Source organism: Dama dama, chromosome 9 (genome assembly GCF_033118175.1).
Source record: "Dama dama isolate Ldn47 chromosome 9, ASM3311817v1, whole genome shotgun sequence".
Classification (NCBI taxonomy): Eukaryota; Metazoa; Chordata; class Mammalia; order Artiodactyla; family Cervidae; genus Dama; species Dama dama.
Window position 1 is genome coordinate 5,995,302 of NC_083689.1, and position 12,682 is coordinate 6,007,983.

Here is a 12,682-nt window from a genome sequence, read left to right on the forward strand (position 1 = left end):
GTACCATCTTTGATTAAAGTGCTTATAATTTTAATTAAAATTGTTTACAAATATAACAGAATGGCTACAAAGCGATTTTAACATTAAAAGCAGCAAATACGTTTGGAAATGGTAACTACAGTGGTTATGAAGTAGGCAGTACTCTGAACATCAGTTCCTCTGTCAGCCCTTCTTTATTCTCAGATGTTAGCCACAGTCCTGAGCTGTAATCACTACAGAACAGCCTCTTCCACCCCAACTGAATGCTGGTGATACTTTAGCTAAATTCAGAGTATATTAAATTTTCTAGCAGAAAATCAATTACATATCAGTGTACTATAGTCATTAAAAAAGAAACTCCAGAAAGCCATTTGGCAAGATCTATTCTGGACTGCTGGTATAATCCTGCAGGGAGAGTGCGGATAGGATGCAGTATGGTCTCCACGTCCTCCCCAGCAAGGAGTCTCTCGCTCTGCCCCAGGGGGGCTCCCCTCACTGCAAGGAGCCAGACATCCATGGGAAACTGATAAATGTTTCTCAGAATCAGCACTCACACACTTGGCACTCCCCCCTCATGTCACTTGTTCTACTGCCCTAGATGGCTTTGTGCATCCCCACCCCCCAGATTCTGAAAAGAGAATGATGAGAAATTGGCACTTAGAGGCACTGGGGTTCTACAATAACTCAACACAACTATGAGACAAGAAAGGGACCACAGAATAGGTGAGCAGACATCGTCACAAAGGTGGTGGGTGTTTTGAATACTGGATGGTATCCAGGGCAGCCCCGATGTCGTAATTCTTGGTCTGCAGAAGCCTGGTGAGCCAGCCGCCTTCATCAGAGAACCCCATGGATAGCATCTGGGAGAGGGACTCAATCAGCCTGGGGTCAGCTTCTGCCAGAGAGAGTAAAGACAGCCATGAGAAGGAGGCACTGCGCCCCAAATGTGACCTGTACCTGGCCCTTTTACAAGGCTTTAACAGCTTTTTCTGGAAAAAATCAAGAGTAAATATTTTAAGCTGCTTTGCAGGCTATTTGCTCTCTGTCACAAATATTCAACTCAGCTGTTGAAGTTATAAAAGTAGCCAAATAATATGTAAACAAATGAGCTAGCTATGTTCCAAAAAAACTTACATTTATGAACACAAATTTGAATTTCATCTCATTTTCTCATCTTGACTTTTTTCCAACCATCATAAAAATGAAAAAATCATTATTGGCCCATAGGCCATAGTTTGCCACTCCCTGCTTCAAGGCAGAGAAGGTAAGTACTGGCAGCCCAAGGGCTGAATTTGGCGCTTAGATGGGTTTCCACCTGAATGATGTTTTAAACGTCTTTGCCACGTGACAGTGATGAACCAGAGCAGGGTGTGGGTGGCCTCTTTTATTCAGTGTGTGTTCTCCAGGCTGCCACACTCTCCACCCAGCCCTATTGCCTTCCACACCACCCACTTTACTAGATGGCTTCCTGCTTGGCTCCTACTGGAACCGTGACTGTGACCCCTGCTCTAAGATGAGCACCTCCATGAGGAAACAGTGGCGATGGACTCCGAGTCCACTTCTGGCAGTGCCCAAAGCCAGTGCTACCGCCACATCACATCTGCCTTCATAATTCTGGGTCTGTGTGTTAAGTTTTAGAAATTACTAAAACTAGCTGAGCTTACTAAGCTCAGTATAGACACAGAGGACAAAACCAACTCCTAGATTTCTCTTACATCAGTAGACAAGCCCTGCAGTAGAGAATGTAATGCCTGCCTGTGTTGCTAGAAGCAAGTGATAGGATGCTCTGAATGGAAAAGAGAGTGATATAAAACTACTTGAAATCCCTTGCCTGGTGGCAGATGTGGGTACACTGCAGCTTCCTTCAGTCCTGTGGGTCCTTCCTGGGAAGGATCCAGAGAGCTTGGCCCTTCAGATTCAGGCATCTGTAAAGACTGGAGTTCACCTGTAGACGGGTCCACCTCTTTTGAAGACAGATGAGTCCAGTCGTCATCTCCTCCTGAACAGTTATCAGACTCCATCTGTTCCTAAAACAAAACCCCCAGTGAGCACAAGAATGAGAACATGCCACTTGACCACAGCCTCAACTTCTGCGAGAGACAGGGCGTGCAGGACTAGCAAGAGTCCTTCTGCTTTACAGAATTCTAGTGGAGAGCTCACAGGACAACGTAAATGCCACCAACAACTCTGCAACGGAAATGGGTTCTGCTGGCTGTGTGAGTGCCAGGGAGGGGCTGTGACTCAGGTGCTGGGAGAAGCTCTGGATATGTTAGGGGGGGTGCTTGCCTCAGGCTGACCCCCTGACTCCAGGGCGATCTTATTCATTTGCTCCGTCAGAGACTGTGCTGTGCCTGCCACGTCCCCGTCTGGCTTGCTGGGGTCAGAGCAGCAGCTGCTTGGCTGAGAGCTACACTTCTCCTCTGTGCTGGAACTGCCTGCAGAGGCGGGGGTCAGGCGGCTTCTCTTGCCTCCATGTTCCACATCAATATCGACTTCAATGCCTAGAAGCCGGGGGTAAACAACAACTTGATTAATAGTGACACCCCAGGTCAGCTTCAGAGCCATGAAGTCCATAAGCAGACTCTGTTTTCCCCTCACTGTGCAGGACGGCAGCTGCATAGCAGGCATGGCCAGGCCCTCAGAACAGGCTGAGAGCTTGTGCCACACAGCCAGCCAGAGCCCCTGCACCACAGCACGGAGGACGTTCTTGTCCTCACTGGAGGCATCCCACTTGCGTGCGGGGGGGCCTAGTGATGTGAAAAACACGCACACTGAACACGCTAGCCCTGCTCAGGCAGGCAGACAGCCCACGCAAGCTTTGTGTGAGACCCAGGAGACGGCGTGTCCACCTGCAATTTCTCACACGCCGGGGCACATGCTCACTGAAGGGAAGGGAGGGCACACTCCCTGGGTTATGTTATTAATTCAGTTTACTTTCTCAAAGGACATGCGCCATGTCTTAGAGTGAAGCAATCTCAAAAGAATGAGGCCTTCCTCGGTGGTCCAGTAGTTAAGAATCCTCCTGCCAATGCATGGGCCTTGGTCCAGGAAAACCCCACACGCCATGGAGCAACTAAGCCTGTGTGCCACAACTACTGAGCCTGTGCTCTGGAGCCTGTGGGCTGCAAGTACTGAGCCCGAGTGTCACAACTACTGAAGTCTGCACACTCTAGGGCCTGTGCTCCACAAGAGAGGCCACTGCACCAGAACTAGACCGTAGCCCCCACTTGCCCCAACTCAAGAAAGCCTGCACGCAGCAAGAAGACCCAGTGCAGTCACATATAAGACTATAGGATGGATAAACATCAAGGCCCTACTATATAACAGAGAACCATATTCAATATCCTATGATAAACCATAATAGAAAATACACATAAGTTATTACTGAATCACTTTGCTATACAGCATAATTAACATAAATCAACTATACTTCAATAAAATTAAAAAAGCAATATAGATTCCCTGCCCCCACCACACAGCCTGGCCCACCCTCCAGAGAGAACTTTTAATTGACAATGTGCTTTTTCTGTCTTTCCTGACTACTTATGTTTACCATTTATTTCTTACTCTAGATGATCAACACTTTATCTCCCCTTCCCCTATCCTTTCAAACACTCACGTTTTTGTAAAAACAACACTGTTTATGTTAGTGCCACTATATATATCGTGTTCTTTGCTGGCTAAGGAGTGGGATTATTCCCTCAGAGTTTCCTGTATTTGTAGCAGTAATGATGCTTTCTTTTTCACTTGGTAACTTTCCCCGTATTCTCTCACAGCTTCTCACAGTTTTCCCCTGTAGACCATCCCAGGCAGGCGTGGAGCTTCCCGCTCCAGCAGGGCCAGGCAGCTTTCTGGACCAGAAGCACAGACCCTATGCCTTTCCTTCCATCCTGGCAACTACGTTGTCACGCTCGCATCTGTTGGGCGCCACTTTCAAGTACCTCTTTCTGCATTCTGGGCTTGTTTCTTTATTTTGGCCAGAGAGACGGTTCAAGCCCAGGTAAGATGATTAAGACCTTGTCAGTTTCATTCCTGACAACTTTGTTTTGCTTCCACACTTGATCACTTTAGTTGGGTACAGAATTCGAGGCTGAAAACCCGTTTGAGGTGAGCCTTTTGAAGTCAGTCTTCCAGCTCTTAATGTGCTCCTTAAGTTTGCAAGCTTTTACAGCAGCCTGAGAGTTTCAGGAATCTCTCCTTGTCCCAGGGGTTCTGACAGGACAATGTTAAGCTTTGGTGGGGGGTCTTTTTCAGTCTTTGTCCAAGGCATCTGGGGTCCTTTTTAATCCAGAGGTTAATGTCCTAGTGCCAAGAGACCATCTTGTATTTGTTCATTTCCTCCCTTCAGTTTACTCTGTTCTCTTTCTGGAATTCTTTCATCTTATATTGGGCCTCCAGGATTAATCCTCAAATTATCCCATCTTGGCTACTTTCCTCCATCCATTTTCCATCTTCCAAAGTTTGATGAGATTGTTTTATCTTGTCCTCCATTATTTTTTTCCCTTTTTCTTTATCCATGTTTCTTTACTTATTTTGTTTAACCCCTTCACTATTATTTTAGTATAGTATGAGGAGCAGGCAGAGAAGATAAAAGCAGGCTTAGCAACTGGTACCCCCATCTGCAACATTTACATTGTTTTTCTTCTTCCATTTCCCCTGCAGTTTTCATTATGAAACATTCAAATAATCAGAAAAGATAGAACAGTACAATGAATACCCATATACTTTCTAAAATGGGTGAATGATGTGACTCTTCTGTAATGGATTATTGAGATTACTGAACTAGAGTTTTTCCAACTTGATGATAATATGAGACTTCAGGGCTTACAAGGCTGTACCACAGTCTCTGCCCTGCTAGCCTCAAAGCCTCTGTGTAGGGGATGTTTGTGGAAGACTCCATGGCCCTGCCCTTTTACATCCTAGGTGTCAGTGGCTGTGACCTCCAGCCAGGTACAGCCCTGGGCTCATGCTCTTGCTCAGCTGGCTCTCACAGCACTTAAAAAAGGTTTAGTCGCTCACTGTACAGATTGCCCTCTGAGAGGTATTAGTGGTTACATCCCCTCTGGGCCCCTGCTCTGGGAACTAATTTCCCTTGTAGGCAGTTAGTAGACTGAGTCATTCTGTTAGTTCCTCAAAAGAAAGGAAAATACCGAAAGACAGTTTAATCCATTCCTCGAATGGCTCTCATCAGCAGCTACTCAAAACACACATTCCACTGAAACTTGTTTTGTAGGGTTCCAGACTCCTTCCTTGGAGAAGGCAGTGGCACCCCACTCCAGTACTCTTGCCTGAAAAATCCCATGGACGGAGAAGCCTGGTGGGCTGCAGTCCATGGGGTCACTAAGAGTCGGACACGACTGAGCTTTCACTTTCACTTTTCACTTTCATGCATTGGAGAAGGAAATGCGATCCCATCTATGGGATCACACAGAGTCAGACACGACTGAAGCAACTTAGCAGCAGCAGCAGACTCCTCCCTAGTTAGCAGAAAGCACTCCATCCACTTTGAAAGACCTGAGAGGGTCTTAATTCTTGCTGCCAAAGACCTCTGAGCACTTCTAAAATTATTCCCTTGTGTCCTGAGTGGAGAATCCAGGTCATTTTGAAAAGCTTCACAAGCTCAGATGGGTCTCAGGATGGAGAGCATGTGTTACAGTCTCCTGGGAAGCCTTCAGAACACACAGACCCCCCCTCGCCCTACCCAAAACCCACTTAACCAATCAAGGGACCTGGAACTCCTCACTGTTTTAAAGTCTCCTGCCTGAAGGTAGACGTGGTTTTGTGACTTCCCAAGTTATCTTGTTCATTCTTTCAAAAGAAAAACGTTTTTCTTCGGGATAATTAGTTTTAATAGTTTCCATACACCAAAATATATACCCTCCCACAAAAATAAATAAATAAAAACCAACACTTCATTGGTGATTCTGATATTCAGCGGACTTGAGAACCACTGTCGATTTACTACCTTCCAAAGAAAAATTTTCCGTGGCCTTTAAGTGACAACCCATTAGTTGGGATTACTTAAAATCCTACTATGTCTTCACTATGTCTTAAGTGAGTGGCAGAGTTTAGGAATAACCTATTTCCCAATTATTTGGGAGCCACAGGGCGGGTGGTGGGTGAGGTTGGGCACTGTCCTACAGCATTCTTTTAGACATTGGACACAACTTTTAGACAGACCGGGTAGATACTTCCTGCCATTGCAGTCACAAAGATGATATCATGGATCCATCATAAATCATCTTCACCAGCTGAGTCCCATGGCCACAACACAGCAGGTGCTTTCTCAAGTTTTGGAGCTTTTAGCCTTGGGCCGGGTCACACTATGAAGGTGCACAGCTCACCCACCCAGACACCTACCCTGGGCCTGCACACTGGGAATCCAGCAGCAGACATGAGAACCTTCCTCCCTCATTCCTTTCTCTCTGGCACTGGCACCTGGTGCTTCTTAGGAAGCACCAGGAAAGGTTGGGGGTTGCAAAAAGGAAGAAAAGCAATATGGCATCTCAACTAACTACTCACTGAAGTCCTTAAAGAAGCCCCAAGGCTCAAGTAAGGAGAAATACAGACTGGTCTCCCAAAGAACAAGCAGGAAGAAGATGAAGGGCAGCCTTAAAACGGAGCCTGGTCACCCTCCCTAGTGGGATTACCCAACCAAATGCTGGCTGATTCTTGGCTGATTGCATTTCACTCTGTGTGGAAAGCTGAAGAATTTGTCAGGGAATTCAACCTCAAGCAGCCTGTGGTGCAGCACTTGGTCAAGACTGACGGATACGAAGCAACAAATCCTTACTGGTCTCAAAGACACATCAGCTGCCCCTCCTCTGCGTGTCCCAATTGAAAGCCGCCTGCACGCTGGTTACCAAATGCTCTGCTTGTATCAAAGGAGGGACACTTACCCAGAGGGCTGAGGGCAGCTGCCACACTCTCCCCTACATTCTTGAGGAAATTCACACTGGGATCTTCTGATGGACCAGAGGCTTTGGTTTCAAAAAACAAAGATACTTTTAATTCAAAGCATCTCTCTCAATGACTGAAACCTGTCACAGTCCTGTCTGTCCCAGAAGCCCTACTCCCGGGGCCTTGTCCCAGCAGCCTACACCCTATTGCTTCCCTCTCTCTCTCTCCCTTCTCTAGGCCACTTCCTGGGCCCCTTTGTCTTTCACACCACTCCCCCTTCATCTACGTTCCTGGTGCTTAGAAACTCTGTACACACAGTATAATTTACCCCCTCCCCCCAAAAAAAGTATTATTTACTCAAACCAAATACCCTCATCTTTGTCCCTAAAGACAAGGTGAATCAAAGGACACAGTAATACTAATAAAATCAGAATAAAACTAGAATCTAAAAGTTCAGAATGCAAGCTATGTGTAAATTTTTAACTTGGGAACTGTTTTACAAGACTTGAGCAAATCTGGCTCTGACTTTCCTAACAACTAGCAAGAAGAAGAGAGCAGATGGTGGAGACGCAGGTGCTGGAGGGGCCCCCCGTCTGCATGTGAGGGCCATCAGGGCAGGGCAGGTGCACTCGTGGCCTTGAGCACCAAGGCACCTAGTTTTCCCAACTGGACAATGGAGATAATGCTTGCACTTTGCAGGATTTTAGGAGGATTAAATGCACAAATGGCCACGAAGTGCCTAGGCCAGCCACAGGCATGCAGGATTTCAGGGCACAGAGAAAGCCCTCCAGCTCTGCTGGCCCTCACATCTCACCATTCGGAGGCCAGCAGACACAATCCTCACCTGATTCCGTGGCAGGGCCAGGGTGGACGTCCCCTGCCTGAGGAGGACGTGGGCTCCAGTTCCCCGGTGGGCCCATCTCCCAGCCAGGCCACCCAAAGTGCCCATGTCTCAGCTTCCGGAGCCAGCGGCTGTGAGAGAAGCCCTAGGAAGGGGCAGGTAGAGGGGCAAGGTGGTGCCAGTCAGGGGGCTCCTGCTACCCGGCGCCCACCCACAGGAAGCCCCACTCACCTCAGAGAAGTGCCCGAAGGGGCTGGGGAAGGCGAGCTTGCTGTGCTCCTGGTGCATGCCCTTCCCCTCGCAGACAGAGCACAGGTCGTAGTCAGGGCAGACGCTGCACTTGTAGCGGGTCCCCACCACCGGCCCATTACAACCATCACAGATCACGTTGGGGTGTACCATGTTTCGGGGCACCTCCTGAGCACACGGGGGGCGGTGATCCCTCCGGCACTCCTTCTTCTCTGCAGGGAGGGTGGAGAGCCGGAGACTCGGTGAGCCACGAAGAGTTGGCACTAGGGGGCCATCAGTCATAAGGCCCACAGTGCCACCCTTCAGACACTGAATCCACCTGGATTCAGCTGCTCAACTGACAGTAACAAAGCAGCTTCAGAACCTGCTAAGAGGGTCCAATCCCTGCACCCGTGACCTGAGCACGTGTGGCCCAGGCAGGAGCAAAGCGCCAGAGAGCTGTGTCCGTATGCCTATGGTCCTGGCCCGCACTAAAATAAACCCCAAAGCTTCCCTGGCCCATGATTGCAATCCAGAGTGAACCCCCCCTCAAGAAAAGAGTGAACCCAAAGACCCTCCAACCTCATCCCCTGTGGTAGGGACAGCCTCCTTTCTCTGGTCAAGCAGAGTAATGACGATGGTCCTGTCTTAAAGAGCCCCCAGTCTCCTCACCCCTTCTTTGGAGAATTCTCCATAACCTCAAGCCAGTTTCACTCAGCAGGGAGCACTAGGCTTTAGGCAGCACCCCAGAGCAGCCCCTTACCTTTAATGTAAATACGGAAGATGTCATCCTTCACATATGACATAGCCATGGTCAGTTCCTCATCACTGGAAAAGGCAACCAAGTCCCCATCCTCATCTAGAGTGTTTAAAAGACAGCACGTGAGCACCCAGGGTGTCTCAGCTGGACACAAGCTGCTGAAAATGGCTGCTAAAGGGCCCTTGCAAGGCTATGAACTGAAGCCCACCTGTCTGACCCAGAGCAAAGCAGAGCTGAGGGCAAACCACCCACTCACTCTGCCACTGCCTGGAGGGTAAGGGCTCCAGCCTGCGCCCTGGACACCCGCCAGAAGCAGTGTGTGTACGGGGGCAGCAGGGGCAGCGCCTGACCACCACTGCTTTGCCTCTGGGCCAGCTGCCCCGTCAGAAAGCTGCCATCTCCGTGCACATCCAGCCAGACCCAGTCCCACGTCAGCTGTGGAGATCCCCATCTACAACCTGCTCCCCTTGGACCGCTTGTGGCTTAGAAGACTAAAGCAGACTACATCTGCCTGCTTCCGCCCCCAACAAAGTTAAAATTATGTATTTGTATGTAGTCTCCAATTTTTAGATGTTGGCGCAAATGGTTTAAAACGCCACCATGTAGGACAAACCACACCATACATCTGCAGGTCTGTGGGTCACCAGATGCAACATCTACCACAAAAACTGTGGCTGGATCAAAAGCCAGAAACAACTCAAACGTCCATTAACTAAGGAACAGCTGAACAAAATGTGCTGTATCCATAAAATTGAATGTTACTCAGCCACAAAAAGGAATGAAATACCGATACATACTGAACATATGTGAACCTTAAAAACATTATGCCAAATAAAAGAAGCCAGTTACAACAGACTACATGTTTCTACATGAACGGTCCAGAACAAGGGAATCCATAAAGCAGATTAGTGGTATCTGACGGCTGGAAGCATGGGATGGGAAGATTACTAAAAGGTACAGAGTTTCTTCAGAAGGTGATGAAAAGATTCCCAGATGACTGTGATAACGGCTGCACAAATCTGTGAATACGGTAAAAACTGTACACTTTCAATGGACGAATTCTATGGGATGGCAGCTCAATAAAATCGCTAATTTTTAAACAGGTGGAAAAAAACAGTTGGGAGCCTGGCAGCAGTCCAGAGGAAGGGCCTAGCACCGCCCCACGTATACGGGCCCGCCTCCCTCCCAGCACAACCACCTCCCCTAACCCCACACCCAGCAGCCAGCTTCTCACCGCGCAGCTGGTAACTGAGCTGCCTCCTGGGCTCTGTCCCTACACCATGACTGCTCAAGAACGTTTTCATCTTATGCCTCTCATCACTGCCAGTGGGATAACGTCTGGATTCCGCCTAGCCCTGGGTGTTCGTGAGGCCGCCCGACCTCTGCCAGCCACCCGCGGGAAACTCACGGGCCAGGCCGCACCACTGAGCGCCTCGCCTCCCGGGGCGTTTAACGGCGTCACCGCTCTCCCCGCCGGCCCTTCCGCGTCTGCCCGCCCCGGCTCTTCCGGGTTCTCTCCACACCCCCAACCTGGCGCTGGCAGACCCGGCCTCCGGCAGCGGCCAGCAGTCGGTGTAACCCGAGAGGGGAGGCGCTGGGGGAGCAGGTGAGGACGCCCGCGCGCCCTCGCCAAAATCTGCACTATCACCGCGGGGAGGAGGCCTCTCACGCCGCCAGGCCTGAGACTCGCCGGGAGGGCCTGGAGGCGCCAAACACCCCGTCAAGGGCTGGCTGCGGCCACCGCTCCTCGTCACCAGGACCGAGCTAGGGGCCCAAGCGGGCCGCCGTCCACCCAGAGAGCTGCCAGAGAAAACTCCCGCGGGCGCCGCCAAGGCCGCGGCGAAGGGGCCGTCGCCCCGCCCGGCAGGACAGGGCTGCGTCACGTCCCCGCACCGCTGCCGAGGGCGCCGGGCCCGCTCACCGCGGTAGTGCGCCTGAAAGCCGCCGGGCCGGAGCACAGGAAAGAGGGCGGCCACGCGGCTCAGCAGCCGCTCACAGGGCCGGGAGCCAGGCGCGGCCTCGGCTTCGGCCTCGGGCTCCGGGCTAAAGCAGAAGCTGAAGCGGCGGATCTCGCGGGCTGCGTCCTCCTTGCCCAGAAGGTAGGCCTTCACGGTGAGCGACGCCATGACCGCCACTCGAAGAGCTGGAGCACAGCTGGGCAACAGCGGGCGGAGGCGCGCGGCTTTTGTAGGGCCGAGAGGAGCCACGCCCCTCCCCGCCGCCTTCTGGGGGCGGGGCCTGAGCGCCCGGCCGGGGCTCGAGAGCCGCCCTCCGGGAGCCCCAGACCCACTACCCTCTCGTGGGCGCCGGGCCCCCTAATTGCCACCCCCTTTCCTCACTGCCCCTAATGCACCAGAGACCCCAAGAGGCCGGCCCCCTACTCCGACATCAAAGATCTTTCGCCGGCCTCTTCACCTGGGGACCCCTCCCAGGTCTGGTCCTGGCTGTGACGCAGCAAAGCAGAACCCAGGCGGCCTGGAGATGCCCAGTGCAGCAGGAAGGTGGGCGACAGAAGCCCGAAGCCAGGAAGCTGCTAGGCGCTCAGCGGGCACCGCCATCTAGAACAAATTGGCTCCAGAGGTGCTGTCCTGACCTTGCCACTCTTGTCAGAAGCCCCTCCCTTTGAAGCCATCAGCTTCTCAGGTGGCAGCCCACTCCACCATCCCCAGCATCCTCCATGACAGCCCCTTACTGAGTGGAGGGACAGACCCTCCCAACTGAAGCGCAGGCAGCAGAGGAGCTCCCAGTTTGACAGAGGGTAGGGTTGAGAGGTGCCAGGACAGCACAAAATATTCCCATCCCCACCTGACTCGGAGGGGTTGCCAAGGCTTCCTGGAGCCTCAGGAGCCACCAAGTGTTCAATGTTACCTAAAAGACTCGCCGTTGGTGCCTGGACACCCATGTGTCATCAGGTGGTACCCAAGGGCCTCATGGGCAGCCCAATAGGCAGATCAACAGCCTGCCTCCTTCTTGTGCTGGGCATCTCCAGCTTTATGTGACAAAAGTGACCTGTTCAAACAGCCTGGGGGAAGGGGTTGGGATGAGTGTCTGAGAAGAAGGTAGTCGGGAAGGTATGTCACCATGAACCCTCCCAGGTATGGTTCTGTGAGTAGAAAATCAAACCTGCTGAGTCACATTCATGCTTTTTCATGGTGGGGTTTGTAGAAGCAGGTAAAACTTAAAGGAATGGGAAACCTGGAGACCACAGGAAGGTCAGCTGGATTTGGCCAGTCAGAGGCAAGGGTGCCATGCTGTGGAAGCACAACCGTAACCTGTTCACAGGGGTGGCTTGTCCTTCCCAGAGAGCTCCAGAGTAGGCAGGCTTTGAACCGCTGTCCAGAACCCTCTAGAGAGGACAGTCTGTTCTCAGGCTTCTCCCAGCACCCCTACTTTGAGCCTGGGAAAGGCCCCTCTCTGCCTACTGCCCTACAGATCGTCAAGGGGCAAAGTGGGAGCAGCGCTGGGTGGAGGCTGTAGTGGCCCACAGGTGCCCCTGTGTGACTCAGCAGCTTGCGAGCCACTCAGCCCTGAGCAAGGCAAGAGCTGGTTTCATGACCCCCTGCCAGAGCTTCATCGTCCCCAGCCAACAGTGTGAGGGGTTCACCACCAAAGCCCTGTGGTTCTAGGGACCCTCAGATTTCAGGAAGGACTCCAGGCACGGCCTCTGTGTTTAAACCGGGGCGGCTGAGACAGAGGCTGCCCCTAGAAAGACATCTGCTTTCTTGCCTTTTGGCTGTTTGAGACAGTGGTGGTTTTGCAGGGACGAATGGAAAGCTCAGGGAGAAAGTGGGTGTTAGCCCACTGGGGCCCTGGGAAGCAGGCAGACCTCCCCTCCCACGCTGGGGAGCCGGGCTTCTGGCCTTCCCAGCATGCCTCACTCCTGAGCCCTGCCCTCACTCCCCCGGCCCTCCCCCGAGGCTTGCTGGAGGTACACAAGGCGGCAGCCGGGGAACTCCCTGGCAGGGCCCTCTCCG

The 12,682-nt window shown here is 51.7% G+C and overlaps 1 protein-coding gene across 2 annotated transcripts; it reads right to left on the reverse strand.

The window, feature by feature from the left end:
• Positions 1 to 8: 8 nt before the first annotated feature.
• On the reverse strand, positions 9 to 10,876 carry SQSTM1 (sequestosome 1). 2 transcript variants are annotated; one of them, XM_061149641.1, is made up of 8 exons: positions 10,630 to 10,876; positions 8,712 to 8,807; positions 7,952 to 8,181; positions 7,724 to 7,865; positions 6,879 to 6,959; positions 2,266 to 2,480; positions 1,811 to 2,006; positions 9 to 874 (listed from the first exon to the last, which is right to left on the reverse strand). In XM_061149641.1, exons 1-8 carry the CDS (start codon positions 10,832 to 10,834, stop codon positions 717 to 719), a joined length of 1,323 nt encoding a protein of 440 aa, XP_061005624.1. In that variant the 5' UTR covers positions 10,835 to 10,876; the 3' UTR covers positions 9 to 716. The 2 variants fall into 2 exon arrangements, with proteins under 2 accessions (XP_061005624.1, XP_061005625.1); XM_061149642.1 differs by lacking the exon at positions 6,879 to 6,959.
• Between the last annotated feature and the right edge of the window lie 1,806 nt (positions 10,877 to 12,682).